The 25,619-nt window shown below is 40.1% G+C and overlaps 1 protein-coding gene across 3 annotated transcripts in view; it reads left to right on the top strand.

The window, feature by feature from the left end:
* The first annotated feature begins 2,813 nt into the window (after positions 1-2,813).
* lrrc45 (leucine rich repeat containing 45) overlaps positions 2,814-25,619 on the top strand; it is a 40,629-nt gene continuing 17,823 nt past the window's right edge. Inside the window, exons 1-12 of one of the 3 annotated variants that reach the window (XM_078401113.1) lie at positions 2,814-2,870; positions 6,859-7,136; positions 8,912-8,973; positions 9,815-9,885; positions 11,469-11,647; positions 12,517-12,645; positions 13,899-14,011; positions 19,063-19,121; positions 20,033-20,110; positions 21,809-21,944; positions 22,870-22,947; positions 24,552-24,663. In XM_078401113.1, coding sequence (XP_078257239.1) covers positions 6,905-7,136; positions 8,912-8,973; positions 9,815-9,885; positions 11,469-11,647; positions 12,517-12,645; positions 13,899-14,011; positions 19,063-19,121; positions 20,033-20,110; positions 21,809-21,944; positions 22,870-22,947; positions 24,552-24,663 — 1,249 coding nt within the window. In that variant the 5' untranslated portion in view covers positions 2,814-2,870; positions 6,859-6,904. Of the gene's footprint in view, positions 2,871-3,093; positions 3,122-3,833; positions 3,938-6,858; positions 7,137-8,911; positions 8,974-9,814; positions 9,886-11,468; positions 11,648-12,516; positions 12,646-13,898; positions 14,012-19,062; positions 19,122-20,032; positions 20,111-21,808; positions 21,945-22,869; positions 22,948-24,551; positions 24,664-25,619 lie in introns of those variants that run through there. The other 2 variants (XM_078401115.1, XM_078401114.1) reach the window with 2 other exon arrangements.

Genomic DNA, 25,619 nt, shown 5'->3' with positions numbered 1-25,619 from the left:
AGAATAGCAGGCAGTGACTAGTGGGGTACCGCAAGGCTCAGTGCTGGGACCGCAGCTATTTACAATATACATTAATGACTTGGATGAAGGGATTAAAAGTACCATTAGCAATGATACAAAGCTGGGTGGTAGTGTGAACTGTGAGGCAGATGCTATGAGGTTGCAGGGTGACTTGGACAGGTTGTGTGAATGGGCGGATGCATGGCAGATGTAGTTTAATGTGGATAAGTGTGAGGTTATCCACTTTGGTGGTAAGAATAGGAAGGCAGATTATTATCTGAATGGTGTCAAGTTAGGAAAAGGGGACGTACAACGAGATCTGGGTGTCCTAGTGCATCAGTCACTGAAAGGAAGCATGCAGGTACAGCAGGCAGTGAAGAAAGCCAATGGAATATTGGCCTTCATAACAAGAGGAGTTTAGTATAGGAGCAAAGAGGTCCTTCTGCAGTTGTACAGGGCCCTATTGAGACCGCACCTGGAGTACTGTGTGCAGTTTTGGTCTCCAAATTTGAGGAAGGATATTCTTGCTATTGAGGGCGTGCAGTGTAGGTTTACTAGGTTAATTCCTGGAATGGCGGGACTGTCATATGTTGAAAGACTGGAGCGACTAGGCTTGTATACACTGGAATTTAGAAGGATGAGAGGGGATCTTATCGAAACATATAAGATTATTAAGGGGTTGGGCACGTTAGAGGAAACATGTTCCCAATGTTGGGGGAGTCCAGAACCAGAGGCCACAGTTTAAGAATAAGGGGTAGGCCATTTAGAACGGAGATGAGGAAAACCTTTTTCAGTCAGAGTTGTAAATCTGTGGATTCTCTGCCTCAGAAGGCAGTGGAGGCCAATTCTCTGAATGCATTCAAGAGAGAGCTAGATAGAGCTCTTAAGGATAGTGGAGTCAGGGGGTATGGGGAGAAGGCAGGAACGGGATACCGATTGAGAATGATCAGCCATGATCACATTGAATGGTGGTGCTGGCTCGAAGGGCCGAATGTCCTTCTCCTGCACCTATTGTCTATTCAGCAGCTACATTTCATACAAAGGAAATTAAAGCATGCAAATACACTCTCGGGCTGGTTGCTCTGTTTTAAATATTAGTTTCAAGTCAATTTACAAATGAATTCCAATTATTAATGATGGGATTTAAAAAAAATCAATATAGGAGTAGACAGCAACATTGGGCAATATAAATGTGCATTATGCCAAGCCTACGCATATTGAAGCGGTAATCAAATTGCCCCTTGGCCTTTCAGCTTCCGAGAGAATACACCTTATCTTATTTAATCTCTTGTGGAGCCCTCTACATATTGTCAAAGGAAGCTCTCCAGAATAAATTTGATAATATCCACCCCATCTAGACCTTTTGCACTATGACATTCCCAGTTAAAAAAGTTAAAATATTCTACTATGACAACCTTATCAGACCTGTAGCTGCATGCAATCTCTTGGCATATTTGCTCTTCTAATTCCGATTGTACACCCCCAACAAGGTGATCATTCCCTTTCTTCTTCCTCAGCTCCACCCGTATAGCCTCACTAGGCGAACCTTCTGTAATGTCACCTCTGACCTCTGTCAAAGTCTCTGGGCGTTGGAGCCAATGCTCCAGCCTGCCAAGCTATTCGATGGGCACTACAGTCAGGTTGACTTGAGGCAACCAGCGCAGTGCAGACCAGGTGTTGTCTTCCTGCCTCCATCCCACACCATTCCAAGCTGCACGATGGGCACAACATGTTGCTGAGGGAAACTCCTGAACACATTTGACAAAATCCACCCCATCTAAACTTTTTGCACTTTAACATTCCTAGTCAATATTGGGTTGACTGAGCCAGCAGCGTGGTGCATGCCGGGTGTTGTAGTCCATGTTCCAACTGGCCATTCTAAGTTGCTCGATGGACAGTACAGTTGTGTAGGAAGGAACGACAGACGCTGGTTTACACTGAAGATAGATAAAATGCTGGAGTAACTCAGCGGGACAGGCAGCATCAATGGAGAGAAGGAATGGGTGACGTTTAGGGTCGAGACCCTTCAGACAGAGCCAGGGGAGAGGGAGGCTAGAAATATGGTGGGGTAAACAGTGAAAGCGACAGATCACAGCAGACGATAAGAAAAATGTGTAGAATGATTCATTATTGGCTGAGGGGAAAGTGACAAGGGCGCATACAAACAGTAACATTCAGAAAGACAGTGAAACTAGTGTGGGGGAGTGAGGGGAAGCAGGGGTTACTTGAAATTGGAGAAATCAATGTTGATACCGCTGGGTTTTAAGCTGCCCAAGCAAAATATGAGGCACTCTTTGGGTTGATTCGGAGTGGCCAGCGTGGTGCAGGCCAGGTGGTGTAGTCCTGCCTCCATGCAGCAGCGTTCCAAGCTACACGATGGGTACCACATATTGCCGATGGAAACTCTCCTGAACATATTTGACAACATCCACTCATCTAAACTTGTTGCACTGTCGCATTCCTAGTCAATATTAGGTTGACTCTGAGCGGGCAGCGCGGTGCAGGCCGGGTGTTGTAGTCCTCGATCCTATTGGCGTCGTTCTAAGCTGCACGATGGGCACTACAGTTGCGTGGCTCGGAGCGACCAGCGCGGTGCAGGCCGGGTGTTGTAGTCCCCATTCCTATTGGCGCCGTTCTAAGCTGCACGATGAACACTACAGTTGCGTAGCTCGGAGCGACCATCGCGGTGCAGGCCGGGTATTGTAGTCCCAGTTTCCATCCAACACCATTCTCAGTGGCATGAAGCACACTACAGCCACCAGAATGCCTTTCGCCATCGGCCGACTGTCGAAACCGCCCCGCGGTGCTGCTGCGCTGCCTGGAGACGGCGGCTGTGTGGAGGCGAGCGGCGGGGGTCAGGAAAGCCCGGGGTAAATGCACATTATCCTGATCACAAACACTCGCTGACAGCCCTCTCCCCCTCCCCCTCACCTACCTGAGACAAAAGCAACACAGGTCGCCGGCGAGTGAATTGATGCCCAGTGACGGCGGAGGCGATGGGCTGCATTGAGGCGCTGCCCCGCACTCGGGTCCTGACCCGCCGGCCCATGGCCTCCTGCTGAAGCTGCCCGCATCGTGCTGCTCGCCGTGCCGTGCGGCTGTTCAGAACCAGTGTGTGAGGGTAAAGTATCCGTGACCGTGTGCGCCGACCGGCCTCGGCTCCCCAGGCGCGGGCAAACTTGTTCTGGATACTCACAAAATACTGGAGTAACTCAGCGGGTCAGGCAACATCTCTGGAGAACATGGAATAGGTGACTAAAGTCAGTCTGCAGAAGGGAAGGGTTCCGACCCGAAACATCACCTATTCCTTTCCTCCAGAGATGCTGCCTGACCCCCTGGGTGGGATACTCCAGCGCTATTTTCGGTATAAACCAGCATCTGTAGTTCCTGATTTTTTTTTTATCTGATTTTTTTTTCTGGATCCGGTTATTTGATGTATTTACTTGATTCAATTGTTGGGTAGTTTTTTATCAATGTGAAAATGGGTTTCGTCCCAAAAAGTCGCCTCACCACGTTCTCCAGATATGCTGCCTGACCTTTATGTCGGTTTGGGATAGTTTTTAAACCATAGGCTGTTGTGCCTAGTCTGCTTGTGACAAGTAGACTTTGCGTTGACAGATCTTCTCTTTTCTCCCAACTGATGAAACAAACTCTGAACTATTTTCATCTGATCTGCTGCCTGGGGCTTCCAATGTCCACGTGACTTTGCATTTCTTATTCTTTATTGATCATAAATTAGTTTCCTCTTCATTACGGTGTGTGTTTGCCTTTGGGTTTTTTTTTGGCGCCGTTAAGACCGCTATTATCAGCTCAAAAGCCACACAACTTAACCCATTGCGTCCTGGTTCAATTCAACCTATACCATTCGATCCCGTGTACGTGAAGTACGAAAGAAACCGAAGATTAAAAATCTGTATTCCTTCAAAATGTGTGAAAGGTGCGTGTCGTTATATTGGCACGGGGGCGTATTCAGGAAAGGTTAAATATACTAAAGGGTTTAACAATTCATATTTTGACGATTGGAGTTGCAATTGTCAGGCTTTCTTTTGTGTCCTTAACTGGAGTAAATATTTCCTCGCTTCATCCCTTCCATACACCCTATCCACCGATCCGACCCTTTCCCAAGCAACGGAACTCGATTGTTAATAAATCTGTTGTTACATTTCATAAAGAAATTCATTTTAGAGGTCACATCCATAACATAACGAAGTGCACCTCTTCCAACCTTTAGTGTAAGAAACTAACTGCAGATGCTGGTACAAATCGAAGGTATTTATTCACAAAATGCTGGAGTAACTCAGCAGGTCAGGCAGCATCTCAGGAGAGAAGGAAAGGGTCTCGACCTTCCAACCTTTTGATCACTATTGTTACAATGCCAACGGATATATTAGATCCTGATTAAATAACACCTTGATTTTAACATGTTCAGCCTAGTCTTCATGTTCTCGTATGTTCTCTTTTCCTTTCTCTGTATGCACTTCCTTTCTCAGTAATTTTCTCTAACCCGATGATTATCTGTATGATCCTCCAATCACTCCTCCTGCAAAGCACCTTGGTATAATTTGAATACATTATAGATATTAAATACCACAAGTATATGTTCAAGATATTCCTCACTAGAGCCCTATACAATTCCAGTAACATGTCTTTACAAGTAGTTCCTAATTACTTGCTAAATCAATGAACTTTAAATGATTTGTGCATAAGAACAGCCACATTTCTCTGACAGCTCACCCCTTTCAACCTCTCATCACTTAGAACATATGTTGCCAGTTTTTTTCTAAAGTGGATAACCTGACATTTCTATGCACGTTATATTCCATCCATCATGTCAGCTCCATATTAACCCATTAATTTTATTTTCTACATATTAACCAATCTTCAATCAACTTCACTTTATTACCTACAACAATTGTTTTTGTAATTTTGATTCATAAGATCATGTGGCACCTTATTTGAAGGCATCCTGGAAGTCCAAATATAACTATGCACTGTTTCCTGTGTTCTGCTTGTTACAACCTTAAACAAACTAACTGATCAAACATAATTTCGTTTTTATAAGTCTGTCTTAATTCTGCACATTCTTAATGCTTTGAAAGATCTCCATCTCTGCTTCCTATATAATAAATTCAGGCATTGGTACCTAAAAAAGTAAGAAGATGATTAAGGAAAAGGTTCATACGTGGAAGCATAGGATATCAGGAAGATTCTTAACATTTTTGTGACGGTCTCCACAGAAGAAAGAGATGCTCCCAGTACTGCCATTTCCTGCATAACGTTCCTGAGAATTCTCCGTAAACTTTTTTTTCCGTAAATCAGAAACAAACAATTTCAATCGTGTCAGCCTAACATGAACATTTATGTATTGTATAGAACAGAAGGTGCTGGAGTAAGTCAGTGGGTCAGGCAGCATCTCTGGAGAACATGGATAGGTGACATTTTGATTTGGAGCACTTATTCAGACCTGAAACGTCACCTATTCATGTCCTGCAGAGACCTGCTGAGTTACTCCAGCACTTTGTGTTCTACGCAAGGTTCCAGCATCTGCAATTATTGGTGTCAATACTTATTTATTGTCTTCCCCTGCGGTTACAATAGTGCAGAATCAGAAAGTCCCACATCCAGTGGGTAGTTTCAATAACCTGAAAGTATCAATGAATGTTAATTGATTGATAAAGTATTTTACAAGTCAAAGTAGACGAGATTGCTTTGTCAGTTGACAAAGCAAATTTCTTAAGTGGCCTCCCAATGTGAACCAAAAGCTGTGTTCTTAAAGGCAATGGTGTCTGTCTGATTACTGTGGGGAGGTTAACAGTTTTATTTTTAAAGACTAGTTGTTTTTTGAATTAACTAGCTGCTACCCCATTCCATAATTGCTGAAAATATTTGTATTTCTGTGACAAATTTTCCCATTTTGAAAAATTCTTTAAACATTTATAGGGGAATTTGCCTACAGTCAGGTGTACTGTGATGTGGAAGTTTTGTTATCAGTAGAGTTTCATAAGGCTTGTTATTTGATCTCTTGATTTATTTAAAATATGATTTAGACTAAAATGTAGGAGTGTGATAAAGAGGTTTGGAGGTGTTACATAATGCTATGCGTTGAAGGGCAAATACTTTGATTACAGGACGATGCAGATGGTCACTTGGACAGAAAAAAATGGCAATAAAATCTTAATTCAGAGAAATGAAGTAATGGACGGGAATGCAATGAAGCAAGGCAATAAATGGATGAATATTGAATTTTGTTTAAAAATAAGAGTCTTTCTCCATGTTAAATGCAGCTGCACCTTGTTGAATGATCATTCTATCCATAAAGCCTATCAATAAAGTTTGTTCATTTGGATATTTTCTGCCTTTTGTGAAGTTCATCAGTTATTTATAAACCAGTTTGTCCACAAATTTTGAACAATTGCACATACACGATCTGACCCATGAGACAAATGGTCAGATTCTACGGCACAAGTAGTTGGATAATGACAGAAGTATTCTGTGGCACTTTTGCCATTCCAAAGACACAGGTCTGCAGGTTAATTGGCTTGGTTAAATTGTCCCTAGTGTCTGTAGGGTAGTGTTCATGTGCGGGGATCACTGGTCGGCCCGGACTTGGTAGGCCGAAGGGCCTGTTTCCGACGCTGTATCTGTAAACTAAACTAAACTATTACACAGAAATATGCAAGGCATGTGATGATTATTTTGCCCAGCCAATTTAGATTTTTTGGTTCTACCCTCTAGTGCTAAGAATTGTTTAATTTTCCCCTTTTCTTACGATGATGAAAAATCTGCATGAGATGGAACTAATTCTAGTCATCTCTATCCTACTGATAATATCCTTGTATTGTTTGTCTTTTTTTACAGAAGAATGTTATATTGAAGAAGCAATTTCCACGGACAGATTTCCACAATGGAAGATTTCAAGAGAACTTATCTTCGCCTCTGTAAAGAATGTTGTATTGAACCCCTGGACTGCATTTTGAATCAGTTGAACGAAACTTGTGATGGAAACGTAAAAAAAAGGCTGGATCTTTCCACACAGTCTCTCTCTGTTGACACCTGTGCAGTACTGGGAAAGGTTTTAATGAATGACATAGTGTTCACAGAAATAATGCTTTGTGACTGCATGATGAATGAAGAAGGTATGACGTTTAACTAACCAAATCGGGGAGGGCGGAGCAAGATTGTACATATTTTCTAATCTGGAAATTCATTCAAAATATAGCAATATTGAAATCTAGTTTATCAATAACAAATGTGTTTCATTAAAGTTTAGGCATTACAATATTTGGGTTATTTCTTTAATCTCTTGTGTGTTATTAATTTGTCCAGAAGTAACATGCATTATTCCTGTGTGCCTGATGTATTTGGCACATTCTTTCTACTAAAAAGGTACAGGAATTCAAATAGTTCCTTATCAAACCTGTGAATACCACCACGGTGCTTGAAACCATTTCCTGGGAGCAGGGAGTTCACTATGTAAGATGTGAATTTGCCTGAAGAGGACCCTCTTGCAGCAACTTCCGGAGGGAATGTGGTTGACAGGCCCTTTTGCATATGGCATGGCGTCACTGTCATTAATTGTGTGGCGGAGATATACTTGCACATCCACATATGTTTTTGACAACTGGCAAAGATATACATCTAGTATTAACTAGCTAACAATATAGTATCATCATCATCGAAAGCTCTGAAAGAATTAGAATGTTTCTGAAGTTGACAACATTCAAAAACTATTAGGAATCACATTGTTTAACTTTTTTTTTTTTAAATTTTAAAGTCAAAAGAGAATATAAATCAGCCCGATTTTACCTCTCACAGCCATCCTCCTTGTAGAAATGAATGGAGACTTTGAACCTACACCAAATGCAGCAGACAGATTCAACTAAACTTTTTAAAAATTAAAGTAATTACTATGTAGAAATGTAATAACCTTATCTATAGAACAAATTTACAAATAATAAAATGTGTGGAAACATAAACAGAGTTAACTTTTCGGATCAAGTTCTGATGAAAAGACTTAGACCCAAATTGTTATTTTGTTTCTGTCACCAACAGATGCCTGAAATTCCAGTATTTAATATTGAAATGCAGATTTATTATAATCTAAAGGGGTGATGGAACAAACTGTGTCCTCTGGTTGCTTATTTGCTCTATGGTAGGACTACTGGCGTGAGAGCCCTGTTTCCCAACAACTATATGCCATCAAGGCTACCATTTATATTGCCTGGCAGTATCCTACCCCTTGCAGCTTTTAACATTAATTCTGCACTGATGTTATAGAGGATTGAGGTTATGTAAATGGTCATTCAATAAAGGTGACCATTAAAAACCCTTTTAATATTTAGTATGCTGTATGTGGAATAATAATTTTAAAAGTAAATATTAGAAAATTAATTGATGAGCCCTAAAACCATCTCAACTTTTCATTATTGGTAAAGAGTGAAATCGCTGTTAATTAACTTTTTGGAATCTGACGTTTTATGCTTGGATATTGTACTCCCTGGTTCATGGAAGTGGCTAAATATATTAAAATAATTATGTTTTTCCCTTTCTTGGTAATATTTTCCATCTGCATGTAAAATACCTAGTGGAAAATCGTGACATCATAATGAAAGAGAAGTAGAAGAACGTTTTCCACCCGACGCATTTAAGTTTTGTTCCAGCAGTGACTTGTCTACTTGCTCCCATTAGTTACTGGAGGTACATTACCCATGAAAGTGTGAGGAGGAATGGCACATTTTCTTTTTTTGAAAAGTTACAACTTTCCACAATCATTAGAGATGTATGGTAAATGGGCAATTTATATGAATAGATATATTCACCAAGAGAATGGTCAAATGTTTTTCTTTTGTAGACATGTAATAGTGATACTAAGCATCTCTCGAGAGATTTTTAATAATCTTTGTTTTCTCAGGTGCTAGGCATCTGTTGTGTGGACTATCTGCGAACACAGTGATTCAAACCTTAGACCTTAAGGTAGAGTAATAGACATTGAAGTTCACACTTAGTCAATTCAAAAGTGAAATATAGACACTTTTTGATCAAAAATACATTTAATGATAATGGTGTTTTAATGATGCATTATCTTATCTTTTTCTTAATCCCCAGAATAGTAAATGTTCAGTGATAAATTTCAACAAATAATTTAATTGCCCTATTTCACCTTCTGATTTTGTTTAATTCTTTCCTTGTAACAAAAAAAGATGTTTATTATGATGCAGTTTTGATGTGAGCAGCTAAATGGAACAAAATGAAGAAGGATTTAATAAAGCAATAAACTTTTAAATTCTGTAAATTTGGTGAGTTCTAAAGGTCTTTGTAAAGGCAAGACTAGCTTCCCCCTAGGTTATTGTTAACCGCATGCTTGGTTATGTCCATTTTCCAAGATTCAGTTCTGCTGAAATTAAAATTCTTTTTGTTGTGTCATTCATGAAATTTAAATTTCAGTTACTCTAATGAACAAGTTTATTTAAAAAGAAAAAGTAGTCATATAGTCTATCAGACGTTTATTAGTTTAAACCTTCAATCAAAGAACATTGTTAACCTGCTCTGAACGCAACTTGTAAAATTTCAATTTTTATCAAATACATTATATGTACTTTGATGTTGAACACTTCAAAATATGTTCCAGAATTTGAATCAAAGTAGTGTTTTTAATATAAAGCAGTGCCTGCATTTTTCCACGTGTTCATTCTTAAAATTCATTGCCGTAACACTACAACACATGTCTGCAAGCCATGCCTGTTGTGTCTTGGTTTGCTTGGTTCTTGTTGCATATAATTCAGTTGAGAGCTTTACTCTACATTTTATCTCCAAGGGTAATAATCTGCGAGCAGCTGCGGCTGAAGCACTGGGAAAGCTGTTGCGACAAAACAAGTCTCTCAAGAGGTAAGAATGGCTTTTCAGATCAGCAGCAAACAGGTGCTTTCCAAATCAAATGGTTATATGAAAGCCTTGGTATTAATCAGTGTTCTGTAGTTTTTGCAAGTCCAATCTAGTTTTAATGAAGTCCTTCCCCTCACCCACTACAAGTACTGAGTGTGTAGGAAAGAACTGCAGATGCTGGTTTAAATCGAAGGTGGACACAAAATGCTGGAGTAACTCAGCGAGTCAGGTAGCATCTCTGGAGAGAAGGAATGGGTGACGTTTCGGGTCGAGACCCTTCTTCAGACTGATGTCGGGGCAAGTACTGAGTGCGCGTCCTAATCAACCAAGGCCAGGTTTTCTTTCATGAAAATGAGTTACAGAAGCAGATGAATAATACGATACGATAGAACTTTATTCAACAGTCACAACACACAACAAGGTACCCGAAAACTTGAAATTAAACATGAAAACAAGAAGAAAAAGACAAGCAACTATTGGCTGGCTGCTGTGTGCACAGCGCCTTAACCCGAACTAACAAATAAGCAACAAACGCAGGCTTATCCCCAGGGCAAAGAATTCTAAAACTAGAGTAGCCCTCCCCCACGGTCCCTCCACGCCGGGTCCTCCATTGTTCTTCACGGCGGTACCCCCACGCCAGGTCCCCATTGTCTTCCCCCCCCTTCACGCTCATCGACAGCTGATTGCAGATCAATAGTGAGGCTCCACCACCACCGAGGCTCTTGTTGCCGCCGAGGCCCCACCGCTGTCCAGGTCGCGGCTCACGCTGCCACCAAGGCTCCCATCACCATCCTTCGACCCAGACAGGCCTCACCACCCAGCTTCACCGCAGTCCCCTTGGAGGCCTGTGGGGCGAGTCGGGTCTACCGGGGTGCGTTCCGGTCGGCGGCGCAGTTGTTTACATACGTTCCCTTTTACTATACAGATGACCCCCCCCCCTTATAATATGGCCATTTGGGTAATGGAAATTCACCCTTAAAGGGTTCTCAAATCACAGCCCAAAATTTTTGAGACACGGAATTTACATGAATAGAAAATAAATAAATTGATGGATTTTTTTCAATTCTCATTTCTTGATACATGTGCAGATTATGCAGGGAAATTGTGGTATGGCCTGTTTTCTAGGAACATGAAACCTTCCTCCCACCCCACGTGTTTTCTAATAGAATATGGTTATAAAAGTGTTAACAGAAGCAATTGTTTGTTATTTTCAATAGCCACCCACTGTGAAACTGACGACTATTGTCTAAAGGGTCAGTGGTGTCAGGGAGGTTATATGGAAACAATATTTTTTCCCGAGACTTTTTTACACCACATATTTTTTTTATGCATGACAATTTCTAAAGTAGCCATTAAGTGATTTTCTAGTTTCCAATCAAAATCCCATTATAACCAATTCGGCCACGTAATAAAAATAGTTTTTGCCTAATTCATCAATTGTGTTATATTGCGGTATGAAAACACATTATGGCAGAACTACCGTGCTTGTGGCTGGAGATATAATTACCTCCATATGTCAGGTGTAAGGTCTTTTCGAGTCCAATTGCCATTTTAAAGACTTCTTTCGTATATGGTATTCCTGTTAGGTTGATATTGGAATGGAATGCTATTGGAATGTGGGAAGAAGGATTTGGCAACTTCTGTGAAGGAGTGAAAGCCACCAAGCACCTTAAACATGTAGACCTACGCAATAATCAGATCAACCACCAGGGTGCGGGAGAGTTAGCACTGGCCTTAAGACACAATGATACACTGGAGGAGCTGGGTGAGTAAGGGAATACTTGACAAAATAATTTTAACTAGTTAAAACATTGTAACGCTTGTTGGAGCACTTGTAAATTTAGATTACATTTGTGTTCAAAACCATTAACCTACATGTTTACCAATTCATAACTTAGTTGTCCAATACTTGGAATACTTTCTCTGGGGTGTAGCTGAGGGGAGACTAGATAGAATTTTATAAAATTATGAGAGGCGTAGATAGGGTAAACAGTCAGAACCTGTTTCCCAGGATAGAAATGTCACTAGAGGAGATCGCTACATGGTCAGAGGGAGAAAGTTTAAAGGAGATGTGCAAGGGCTGTACACAGACAGTGGTGGGTGCCTGGAAAGCTTTGCCTGGGGTGGTGGTGGAAGCCCACTAGATAGTGTCATTTACGAAGCTTTTAGATTGACATTTGGATTTGCAGGGAATGGAGGGATGGGGAGCACATACAGGCAGAATGGATTCATTTACAGTGCCCTCCATAATGTTTGGGACAAAGACCCATCATTTATTTATTTGCCTCTGTACTCCACAATTTGAGATTTGTAATAGAAAACATCACATGTGGTTAAAGTCCACATTGTCAGATTTTAATAAAAAACATTTTTATACATTTTGGTTTCACCATGTAGAAATTACAGCAGTGTCTATACATAGTCCCCCTCCCCATCATGTTCGGCTTTGACATTGTGAGCGGTCGGGTGTGTTCCTGTGCTGCACTGGTGCGTGTTCTATGTTCTGCTAGCCCCCTTCCCAGACAAGTTAATAAACTCTGCAAGCTGCCGATAGCCCTCACACTGACGTCATTATCCGATTAAATGTTAGGGCTGCCAAAGTTTGCCAATTATTTATGTATTACTTTCCTGCAGATCTTCGGTGGAATAATGTTGGCCTAATAGGTGGGCGAGCATTACTCAGTGCATTGCAACAAAACAAATCCTTGGTGCGGCTAGAGCTTGCTGGAAACAATATTCCCAGTGACGTCTTGAAAGCCATAGGTAAGATGAAATTGGATTTTACGATTTTACTGCAGAAATATATGAATGCTGGAGAGTTGTAAATCACTTGAGTGCAAAATAAGTGATTTAACGCATTTAATTATTAGATGGTTAAGTCATTAGTGTGGTACATTGGCATGTGCTTTGATACCAAGCATAAAGTGAAGAAATAATTAAAAATCAGCAAGAGCTTTAGATCATTTTAACTTAATTCTCTCTTGCACGAAATGGAAGGTGCTGTGTTATAACTTCACTTTTAATGCTTCATTTGGAAAATTGTCAGGCCTTTTCAAGCTAACGCATTGTGTGCTCAGGAAATAGGTTATATTTGGAATCATCTTGTTCTATTTGTGTAAATTAGCCATGCATTAGCACAGTTACTGTTGAGTTTGTCAAAAACTGACAAATGATGTATATCAGAACATTATCAAGAGCAGGAGTAAGGACGGCACTTGAGCTTGTTTCACTATTCAGTATTTCTTCACACTTGCTAATCATGGTGGATGTACAATCATGGTGCACAAGTGAGATACTCTGCAGCATCTGTCATTTGGAGATTGTCTGATGCACTGTATCTTTGACATAGGTTTGCGTTTAGACTTATTCTTGCCATGTGAAAATTGGAGGTAACTAAACTGAACACAGGAAGAATGTAAGGGAGGTTTTCACATCGCCATTTAAACCATGTGTGGACTCCAGTGGCAGAAGTTTCAGTTATAAAAATAAGATGGGTGTAGTGGATCAGCAATCATTACACTCCTGTTCTGACAACTTTTTTAATATGTTTTCTATATATTGATCAGGGATAAATACATGTGCACATGCGTATTTCTTTCGAGTCGTGCATTCACATAGAGATCAATGAGAAGGAAAATGGGACACGACCTATATTGGGTTGATCCATTGTAAGCTGATTCACACCTCCAGTTAACTTGGAAAATTCTTCTAAATATCCTACACTATATTACATTTGTACTGCAAAAGGGAAAATTGATATTCCTTTGTTGTGCATTTCATAAATTTGGGATATCCCAAATGTAGTGTAGTTTAGTTGTCACGTGTACCAGGTACAGTGAAAAACATTTTTTGTTTGTGCTATCCAGTTAGCGAAAAGACTATATATGATTACAGACAAAACATGATTACAATCATTCCGTTCACAGTGTACAGATACAATTATTTTGAAATGTTAAACTATACTTGATGTAGTCTGTTTGAATTTGCTGCCTAATGATGTTTGTGTGAACTAACAGAGCAAGCAATAGATCACACCTCGGAATGCAAGACAACCAAGAGGGAAAACAGAGTTCGGTCAAAAGTCCTCAGCAATGAGATCCAGTGCCTGAAAACAGAAAAAAATAAACAGGTATATCTATCATATTGCACTCCTTTATCTATATTAATGGCACAATTTGAATTTAAATTCAGGTGAACAACTAATTTTAGATTTGCCACATGTCAGAGCTTCCTGCACTTCAAACAACTGTAAATTAGAGTGAAAGTGAGAGATACAGTTAGATGTTATGGTTGGACAGAACAAGTAGCCTTTGTTGCATCCTTAAGCACCAACAACTAGAGTGTTATCATATCATATCATATATATACAGCCGGAAACAGGCCTTTTCGGCCCACCAAGTCCGCGCCGCCCAGCGATCCCCGTACATTAACACTATCCTACACCCACTAGGGACAATTTTTACATTTACCCAGCCAATTAACCTACATACCTGTACGTCTTTGGAGTGTGGGAGGAAACCGAAGATCTCGGAGAAAACCCACGCAGGTCACGGGGAGAACGTACAAACTCCTTACAGTGCAGCACCCGTAGTCAGGATCGAACCTGAGTCTCCGGCGCTGCATTCGCTGTAAAGCAGCAACTCTACCGCTGCGCCACCGTTCTGTGACTAATGAATTTTACTTATTGCAACAAAAGTAATTTGAGTTTGTTAGGTTTTAAGTGTGTATCATTGGCCTTGTTCCTTGAAACTGAAATGCTCTCAGGGGTTGAGTGAAGTACCCTTATAATCTTTTGTGAGTTTGACATAGCTCTTGTGTATTAATATTTGAATAGCAAAAAGTCAGCATTTTATGATTTCATGCTGTTTGAACAAATAATGTGACTTATTTTGGTTGGAGAAAGTCCATGTAACAGATTCAACTTAGATACAAATCATTTAAATACATTTTGGGTATAAAAGTAATACAGATTGGAACAATAACGTCTGCAAAATGGAATGTTTTCATCAGACAATTGGCAAACTACCCAAAACACATGTACCTGGGGGCTTCGGTGTTGTAAGGCAAATAATTGTTTGTCTTTGAAAATCAAACTGATATGTCAGTCTTTCCCATTTGAACAAATCTTGTTGGGGTGGGCACAGTGGCATCGTAAGTGGTACAGCTGCCACACAGCTCCAGTGATCCAGGTTTGATTCTGATCTCCGGTGCTGTCAGTATGAAGTTTGTGTATTCTCCGTGTGAGCCTGGTTCCCGATGCTAACCAAGCTCCTGCCAGAAAGTCAGGCTCACGTTTCCCACCAGATGTCAAATGGCCCCGAAATGGATTAAACCTATTTTTGATTCCAAAGATTTTTCTTTTTCAGCATTGTTCTTGATCAAGGTTTTGTTTTATTTTTTGTGGTTTAATTTGAATCTTTAAGTAAATCTATCCAAAACCATAGTGTAATATTTACTGCTTCTTTCACTGAACTGAGAATTTCATTGAAATTGCCACGTTAATTTGAATTGTAGAAAGTGAAAATTTTCCTTCAATCTATTAAAATGCTTTTGTTCAAAGACTATATGAACAAATGTGCACTGTGTTACATAGCTTTCAAGAATAGTGGGAAGCTTCTGATAGATTTTGCTTGATTGGAAATTAATCTGGATGAGTCAACATTCTAAAGGGCAGGTGTGTTTGGGACTGTGAATTCAGGATGTCAAGTGCATACTTATTAGTTTGTGAGTAATGAATGGAATCAAAAAGAAATTCGCTTTCCATTGACCCAGATCCTCTGTTATTAACATGTCATTGTGGCTATCTGGTGGTTGGATCCTACTGTGTTAATAAAGATGTATTTCTATTTTGGGGCTTTCAAAGCACTGGGATTGAACTTTCTTTTTAAAATGTTGGCATGTATTTATACATGTATGGTATACAAGAATTGGCAGTTAAAAAATTAAGCTGCCCTAATAATCTTGTGACATTGGGATTGCTGAATAGCTGTATTTAAAGTTACAGATGACTTTTATATTTAACAGTGATAGATAAGTAAATAACTTATTGTATCTAATTAATTATTCACAATATCCCTCTGAAAATTTCAGAAAATAAAGAAAATGTTATAGCCTTATAACACACAACATATAAAGAAAATCACATTGATTGCATTTGGAATGTGTTTCGAGCAACACATTTTCTGGTCCCAGCGGCTTTTCAGAACCAGCAACTGTTGAGAAATAAAACTATCAAGTCAGTCTATCAAACCAGCCCTAGAAATATTAGTAGTAATTCTAATACTCCCTGGTAACAGCTTGTGGGGAGTCTGTGGTCTTATTTATAAAGCAAAACTTGGACACCTATGATTTAATTTGGTATTTATATTTTTGAAGAATTGGGATTGACAGTCATTGTTTAATTGTTGCTGCTGATCAATTAAATTAATAGACAATAGACAATAGGCCATTCATCCTTTCGAGCCAGCACCACCATTCAATGTGATCATGGCTAATCATTCTTAATCAGTACCCCGTTCCTGCCTTCTCCCCATACCCCCTGACTCCGCTATCCTTAAGAGCTCTATCTAGCTCTCCCTTGAATGCATTCAGAGAATTGGTCTCCACTGCCTTCTGAGGCAGTGAATTCCACAGATTTACAACTCTCTGACTGAAAATGTTTTTCCTCATCTCCGTTCTAAATGGCCTACCCCTTATTCTTAAACTGTGGCCCCTGGTTCTGGCCCCCCAACATTGGGCACATGTTTCCTGCCTCTAATGTGTCCAACCCCTTAATCTTATATGTTTTGATAAGATCCCCTCTCATCCTTCTAAATTCCAGTGTATACAAGCCTAACCGCTCCAGTCTTTCAACATATGACAGTCCCGCCATTCCAGGAATTAACCTAGTAAACCTACGCTGCACGCCCTAAATTGTGCAATTTAGAGGATTAAACCCATCAACCTTATGATTTTATTTTGACCATGATGACCAGGGCAGCACTGAAGAACAGTGGGTGGCCTTCAGAGATGCAATCTACTCCATCGCCCTCGAACACCTCGGGCCAGCATCCTGCAGAAACCAGGACTGGTTCAACGAGAACGATGAAGAGATACAGGCACTGCTATCAGAGAAACACCACCTGTTCAGAGCACACCAGAACGACCTCACGTCACAAGGGAAGAAAGATGCCTTTGCCAGCGCAAGACAAAAAGTACAGAAGAAACTCCGTGAGATGCAGGAACTGTCGACATGATATTTGCTGCACGCCAACTCCAGGAAAAATGCCAAGAGCAGCACAGCGACCTGTTCGTGACCTTCGTCGATCTGACAAAGGCCTTCGACACTGTCAGCAGAGATGGCTTGTGGAAGATAATGCAGAAGTTTGGCTGTCCCAGCAAGTTCATCACGATTGTCCAGCAGTTCCATGATGGCATGATGGCGAAAGTGCTAGATGATGGAGTCGAGTCGGAAGCCTTTCCAGTGACAAACGGCGTGAAGCAAGGTTGTGTTCTTGCCTCTACACTCTTCAGCATGGTCTTCTCTGCCATGCTGACTAATGCCTTCCGTGACTGCCAGGATGGAATACACATCATGTACAGGACTGACAGCAGGCTGTTCAACCTCAGGCGCCTGCAAGCTGTTACGAAGGTGAAGGAGACCATCATCAAAGATGTCTTGTTTGCTGATGACTGCGACCTTAACGCCAGCACAGAGCAGAAGATGCAGCATGAAATGGACTGCTTCTCACAGGCCTGTGACAGCTTTGGTCTCTCCATAAGCACCAAAAAGACTGAGGTTATGTACCAGCCCGCGCCTGGAAAGCCCTACCAGGAACCACACATCACGGTGAGGGGGCAGAATCTACAGGCAGCCGACAGCTTTACCTATCTGGGTAGTACACTCTCGCGAGTGGTGAACATTGACGCTGAGGTCAACAACAGGATTGCCAAGGCCAGCACTGCCTTAGGGTGACTCCGTGAGAATGTTTGGAAGCGGAGTGGACTCAGCCTTACCACCAAGCTGATGGTCTACCGTGCAGTGGTACTCACCACTCTTCTCTATGCCAGTGAGACCTGGACTGTCTACAGCAGACATGCCAAACAGCTCAACCATTTTCACTTGAGCTGCCTACGCAGACTCCTTCTCATCAGGTGGCAGGCCAAAATTCCCGTCACAGAGGTCTTGGAACGGGCCGGAATCCCCAGCGTCCACACCCTCCTACGGAAAGCCCAAGCCAGATGGGCAGGCCATGTCGTCAGAATGCCCGAGAGTCGACTGCCAAAACAGCTTCTGTATGGAGAACTGTGTCAGGGCAAGCGCTCAGTAGGAGGACAGAGGAAACGGTTTAAGAACTGCCTCAAAGTGTCCCTCAAAGACTTGGACATCAACCTCAGCACTTGGGAGACTCTTGCTCTGGACCGTCCAACCTGGCCCGGGCTACCTCCACTTCAGCTGCAGCACCCATCCACTTGTGTCCTACGTGTGGGCGTGCCTTCCGGGCCCGGATTGGCCTCACCAGTCACTTCCGGACCCACAGTCACCAATCCTCCAACTGAAAAGTGAAGTCATGGTCATCTTCGAACCCAAAGGACGAACAACAACATTTTGTGTATATCTGACAGTGCATACGGATTATATAATCAATCATCTCTGGCTAATCATTATTCAATATATTTTGGCAGAACCATGGAGAAAGACTCACAATAACAGCATCCACCTGTCTGTTACTTATATGATTCCAATGTTTTTCTGTCACCAACATACCCAGAAGTCTATTTCAGTTCATTAAGAAGATTATGAACTTTGTTATCTCTAACGTAAATTGCCCTTTCACTAGTCAGCTACCTTGTGGACTTGTCCTTCTAAGATTTATTTTCTTTTGGAATTCCAATCTACCTTCTCAGCACTGCACCACCTGATTTATCTCTGTAATGCAACCTGTCAAGTTGCCTTTTTCAAGTATTTCTTCAAAATGCATTGCATCAATGCATTGCATCAAAGCTTGACATATTTCTGAATTGCATAACCAGCTTTGTGCGTGAAAGAGTATATTTAAAGATGCAAAGTTGCTTTATTAAGATTTGTATGCATCAGGGTTTACAAAATTCAGTTTTTTAAAGTTTGATTTGATCTTCTGAGTAAGTGCTTCATTTAGATTGTAATTAGTACTACAATTTTGTTCTCTAACTTGTTTGTAGTACCTCAACTTGATGGGTGTAATTGATCAACAAAAGGATGAATTGTGCCGAACCAACAGGTTAGTGAGATCTTGGTGTGAACTGTTAATTAAGTATTCTTGATATTTGGGTTTTCACTTGTTGTCCTTCCGAATGGGCATAATTATATCAGAGAATTCTCATTTTGTGCAAAAGTGGGGGAGAAAATGAAACACAAAAAAGGTTGTCTTTTGTGTTAAAGTTAGCTTTAAAAAAAGTCAGACTTCACATTTCTTTCGGTGTAAATTTCTGTACCAAGCTATGCTTTTAAAAAAAGATAATTAAAGTTGAAATGGAATATGGGTTAATATTAAGCACATATACCTATTAACAAAATAGAAAGCAATGAAGTTTTATTATTTTGATAAGAAAGGCATGGAAATTATCTTTTTTTTGCATAGTGTCTGAAGTGGGGTTTTTAAATAATAGTTTTGCATTGCTTATCACAATCTGAAATTCACAGGGTAGGGGAAAACATTATCAGGCATGGGTTTAAGGTGAGAGGGGAAAGATTTAATAAAAATCTGAGGGGTAACTTTTTGACACAGAAGGTGGTGGGTATATGAAACAGGCTGCCAGAGGAAGTAGTTGAGTCAAGTACAATAACAACATTTAAAAGACATTAGGACAGGTACGTGGATTGGAAAGGTTTAGAGGGATATGAGCTAAACGTGGGCAAATGGAACTAGCTTAGATGAGGCACCTTGTTTGGTATGGATAATTTGGGCCTTCTTCCATGTTGCATGGCTCCATGGGTCTGAAATAACATCTAAATCTCGCAGGCTTTTATAAATATTCATTGGGGGATGAAGAGATGTTCACTAAATGTCAATTAATATCTTTGAGTAATCTTACAATAAAGTTTGGTCACCCTTTAAATCTGCCGCTGATGTTTAGATTCAGAATTTTTGGGTGTTCATTTTGTGATTTTTAAAATTAACTTTCTCTTCAGGACTTCCACTGTACAAGTTGGACATTTACAAGAAGCATTAAATGAGAGGAGTTCTATCGTCAATTCTTTGCGGGCAAAGTAAAAATTGCTTTTTATTTCTTTCTGGAAACCCATGCAGTTGAGATTTTAAGTTTTCCAAATTTAGATTGTAACCCAGCAGTGTAAAATGTAATTGCATTTTATGAATTTAGTCATTATTGGACATGTTGTTCCTGTTCAGCCTTTCCCTGGAACTCGGTGTGTTGCTTTTGATGTGAAAGGACCAAATATAGATACAGACCTTCTCCATTCTGTCTGAAAGTGTATGTTTGGGTTACCCAGCTCCATTTTCACAACCTGTCTAACAAGTAGTTTGTTTCAATCATTGCAATAAAATTCCTTTATAAAATTTAAGTTTTAATATTTTTGAAATTTAAAAATAATTCTGCTCTCAATTTGCTTCCCTTTTGGATTAGTTCACTGTGTTGTTGCATATGACTTTCAGACTTCTACATTCAGTTAGGTTAATGACATTTTTAGTTATCCAATCTAATTTTTGTTTTGACTAATAATTAGCAAACTCTGAAAGGAAAATCAAATATTGCTTTAAAATACAAAGACCGAGAATGAGAAAGGCCATTCTAGCATGGAATATCTTTCTGTACATTACTTTTCACACCACGACATTTGAGATTAATTTAAGTAACATAACTGTTTTGTTTTGGTTGTCTTACTTGGATGATTGCATTCCTCGAATAAGATATTTTCAGATGCTCCCTACATTTATTTTGCATTGAATTTCTCTCTTACCTTCAATTCCTAATTTGTTAAACATTCATGATTGGAACTGGAATTCACTTTTACATAATTTTGTAACTTTGAGGCCTTTTCCTTCTCCATCCCCATTACTTAGTCAGTCTTGCTTGTAAAACTTAAGCTGTGAATAATGATTATAAAATCTTCTTTTATTACACTTGGGATTAGTTTTGTTGCTATTTTCTTTACGCATTGTCGTGCATGTGATGAAATCTGAACATGTTTTTGTGCAGAGTGATGGCTGCAATGTGCTGAATCTACATCAGCGATGTTGATGGCCTGGCTACAAACACCCATATAAAATACTCGTGTTTATAGTGTCTATTAAAATTTCCACCAAGATGTCCCAAGGTGCATTTGAAGTATCATTAACGTAATGTGTGTGTTCATTTACTCATAACATCTACCACAGTGACCAATTCATCTGCTTTTGTGACTTGGTGAAGGATGAATATTGATATGGTGACATGAGATGTTTTATGTCTAAATTGCCAATGTGGTCTCGGTTTAAAATTCAATCCAAAAGATTTTTAATTTGGATCGAATTTTAAACTGTGATCCCACTTATACCCTAAGAGTATCCAACACATACAATGTCACCATATCAAGTTTCCAAAAGAGACTGCTGAAGTACATCAGTCCTCCTATATGGTATTTTTATGCACCTGTTTCGTGACTAGAAAGAGAACTCGGAAGCTTCTGATTCCAAGATTGCAGGACGCCAATTGAGCGGCAGCTATCAATTATCTGTAGCATTCCCACCCTTTTTACAATTGATATGCTCCATTGTTGGGACATGGAAAGGAATTTGTCTACAATTGCTGCTAGAATATTTTTTTGCATAGCAAATTGAGTTCCAAACATTTATATTCTTTAATTATCATTTGTCTTGTGCCTGTCGGCTGCTAACTAATTGCATTCATTTTACCATCCCCTCTTTTGTTTCTGTTTCCATAAGGATTTTGTTTTCTTCTGTTCTAGACTACAAATGTCAGAAGCAGCTTTAACATTGTCAGAACAAAAGACAAATACCCTGAAAGAATTCTTGGAGAAGGCAAGATTGGAAAATTTTGAGTTGAAAGAAAAGCATACAAAGGAGCTTAAAAATGAGCAAGAGGTAATAATGGATTTTGTCTTCACAAAAATCATTCAATGATACGCATTGCCTCACTGGACAATGGGTCCTCTGCATCAAGGGTGGATCAATGCAGGCCGCCAGGAGCCCTGGGGAATGTTCTCTGTGGGGTTTTGTGTATTAACTAACATCTGCAGTTCCTTGGTTCTACAGTCTAAGTACAGGGATGGGCTCCTCAGTGTAACGCTGATGTATCATGCAATCCAGTTCTCAGCATGAGTCACTTGGATCCATACAATTCTGGGACTGGTACCTGCGAACTTCTGAGTGCACAGACTTCCTTCCTATCTTGTGTAGGAAGGAACTGCAGATGCTGGTTTACATCAGTCTGAAGAAAGGTCTCAACCTGAAACATCACCCATTCCTTCCTTCCAGAGATGCCGCCTGTCCCCGCTGAGTTACCCCAGTATTTTGTGTCTATCCATCTTGCATCCTTAATTTAAGATTTTATATTTTGGGTGTCCATTAATGTCATACCGGTTCTGTCTTGATGATCTGGTCAAAACTGCTACATCACTGCAGTCATGTTGTTGAAATAATTAACCACCTTGTAGCGCTACTGTTTAGTTTGGTTTACTTTAGTTTATTATTGTCACGTGTACCGAGGTACAGTGGAAAGCTTTTTCTTGCGTACTCTTCGTCTTCTGCATTTTAAATTGCATTGTACTTAGACAGCCTGAGCAAAGCTGAAGACTGCAGCTTGAAAACTACTTTGAATTTGTTGTTTAGGAATGTACACAACATTTATCATTGGGCAGTGTGAGTTCTTCGTGTTCTGTCAATGACACCAGATGTTGAGTATCCTTACGGTTGTAATGATGACAAGTAAAAAAAAAAAAACTATGAATGTATTTGTGCTTACAGAATTATTCATGTACTGAACAAAAAATGTTTTTCCCCCCATCAGGTATTGTGTAATCGAGAGGCAAAGTTGACCAGAGAACTAAATACAACAAACCTTAAAACCATGGAACTCAAAAACAAGGTAGTTCTGGTATCTTCATTAATTAGGTGCCATCTCTAGGCACAGACAATGATTCCACTCACACATTGTCTCCAACTGAAATGTTTAGTTTTTTTTAAAACAGTGTCTTCGGCACAACAAATCCTCGCCAACCAATGATCACCCATACACTAGTTCTATTCTATATACTGGGGATAATTTGCAGGGAACAGTCAACTTACAACCCTGCATGTCTTTGGAATGTGAGACGAAACCAAAGCACCTGCTTTAAAGTGTTAAACAACTGAAACCATTGTAAAATTATGTTCTCATTTGCCTCTAAGTACAGAGTTGTACATTTTAACAACAGGATTTGGTAACACTTAATCACCAAAATGCAGATGTATTACCTGCTACACTACTCAACAAAATGTCCTCTTTAGGATGTAAACTGTGCTATCAATTTGGCCTTGTTGGATTTGTTTAATTTGTCACATGTACCGAAGTACAGTGAAAAGCTTTAGTTTGTGTGCTATCCAGTCAAATAAATGACTTTATATGATTACAATCAAGCCGTCCACCATGTATAGATAAAGGGAACATATGGTGCAAGATAATTCAAAGGTCTCCAAGATAATTCAAAGGTCTCCAATAAGGTAGATCAGAAGTCAGGACTGCACTCTAGCTGATGAGAGGATGGGTTAGTTGCCTGATAACAGCTGGGAAGAAACTCTCGCTAAATCTGGAAGTATACATTTTTCAAACTTCTGTACTTCTTGCCTGATGGGAGAGAGGAGAAGAGGGAATGACCGGGATGAGACTGGTTCTTGATTATGCTGGTAGCCTTGCCGAGGCAGCGTGAAGTGTAGATGGAGTCAATGGAAGGGAGGTTAGTTTGCGTGATGGTCTGGGATAGGTCCACAACTCCCTGCAATGGATGGAGCTATTCCCAAACCAGGCTGTTAACCTCTACAGGTTTGGCATACCTCCCAAGGAAATAGAGTTGATGTGCTTTCTTTTTCATAGCTACGATGTGGCTGATCCAGAACAAATTACTGGTGATAATTATTCCTAGGAACTTGAAGCTTTCAACCATTTCTACTTCGGCGCTATCAATGTAGACTGGGGAGTGTGTACTGCATTTCAGAGTTCCAATGGCTTCCTGCTCTTTGACCTCACCCTCACGGGTGCTTTGAGTTATTGACCATTATGTTCAACTTTATAAAATCAGGTAACATGGACACTAATTCATGCTTTGTATTTAGTTGCATTTCAATCTTGTCTAATATGAACGTATGCATGTCATGTGAATTGATTGTTATGTGTAGCATTATAAAATGCTTCCCAGAAGTCCAGGTTGGTAATATCTACTGCCTCAATCTGTTGCTACAAATTTGTAACCTTCTCAAAGAAGCACGGGGGAGGCTGTTCTGAATTAGGTTGCTTGTCATGTGGGTAATATTGTGATTAAGGTGGTCATTGCTAAAACGATATTAATTTCTCGGTTTATAGTTTAGTTTTGTTTATCTAATTTAAGAATAGGTTTTTAATTACATTTATGAGCAATTCCAGTATGCAGTGATGGTATGTCAATTGTCTATTTCCTAAACATGTACCAGATGCTATTTTCTGCATGTGTCAAATAGATAGATGAATTGGAACGACGGAGTAAAGGCCAGCAAGATCAGATCTGCCATCTGAAACAAGAATTGACCAACGTGACTGCAGACATGAAACAGAAAGTAGCGCAAACTGAAGGTAATATAACAGTCACTTTTCTTGTGAAATAAATAATAGCAGGTCCTGGTGGACATCGAGTAGCCATCCCAGACAGCATTTTCTTACTGGCTTTTGGGATTCCTTCCCTTTCCTCCCATAATGGGGAAGGAGCAGTCAGGGTGCTGTTGAGAGCTCGAGCACATGTCAGGAGCATACCCAGGCAGAAGGGATGCATACACTATCCACCTGCCCTTCCAGTCAGTCACCTGCTCCATTTGAGAAAGAGTGTTTAGTTCTTACATTGACTTCCTCTACCATCTCAGAACTACAAAACCAACGTGGAGAAAAGTCATCCTGAATGGTCGGGACTGCCTAAAGAAGAACATAAGATTGTCAGATGTGATCTGTATTCAGTCCTTGATTTAGTATCCAAGTTCTCCACTGCTGGATTGAATGGTGAATCCAGAGGAGATCAGTTCTGCCAACATCTGACTTCCAGCTTGCGTGACTTGTGCAGTTCAAAGCGCAGGGCAGAAAGTGAGCTCAATTTGGCCCCATATTCAGCAATTGCATTTTATTTTATGTCATCTTTACTTGTACAATAGCATTAGCTTGAAGAATGGGGGGGGGGGGGGGGGGGGGGGAATCATCTCCAAACGTTTTAGTGATCTCTTGCAGGTTTAGTTGAAAGTTTTGTTGCTCAGTGGTTGCACTTCAATGCAATTACTTATTCATGGTTTTACAGTGGCATAAGGAATGTAAATTGCTGAACTAGAAGTGCAAGTATTGCAAAACTGGTTCAAGGTTAATAAGTGGTTGAAATCTATGGATAATACCTTCACAAACGGCAATTAAATGTGAATTTAACAGATTCTTGAAATCTGTCTGAATATCGTTTGAAAGCTAACACAGTGTTTACAAGCAATGGACCATTTTTTTTTAAAGTCCAAGATGAAAATGTAATAATGGAAAAGGAGGATATTCTTACACACAAA

This window comes from Rhinoraja longicauda, chromosome 6 (genome assembly GCF_053455715.1).
Source record: "Rhinoraja longicauda isolate Sanriku21f chromosome 6, sRhiLon1.1, whole genome shotgun sequence".
Taxonomy (NCBI): Eukaryota; Metazoa; Chordata; class Chondrichthyes; order Rajiformes; family Arhynchobatidae; genus Rhinoraja; species Rhinoraja longicauda.
This window is presented reverse-complemented; position numbering and strand designations above follow the sequence as displayed.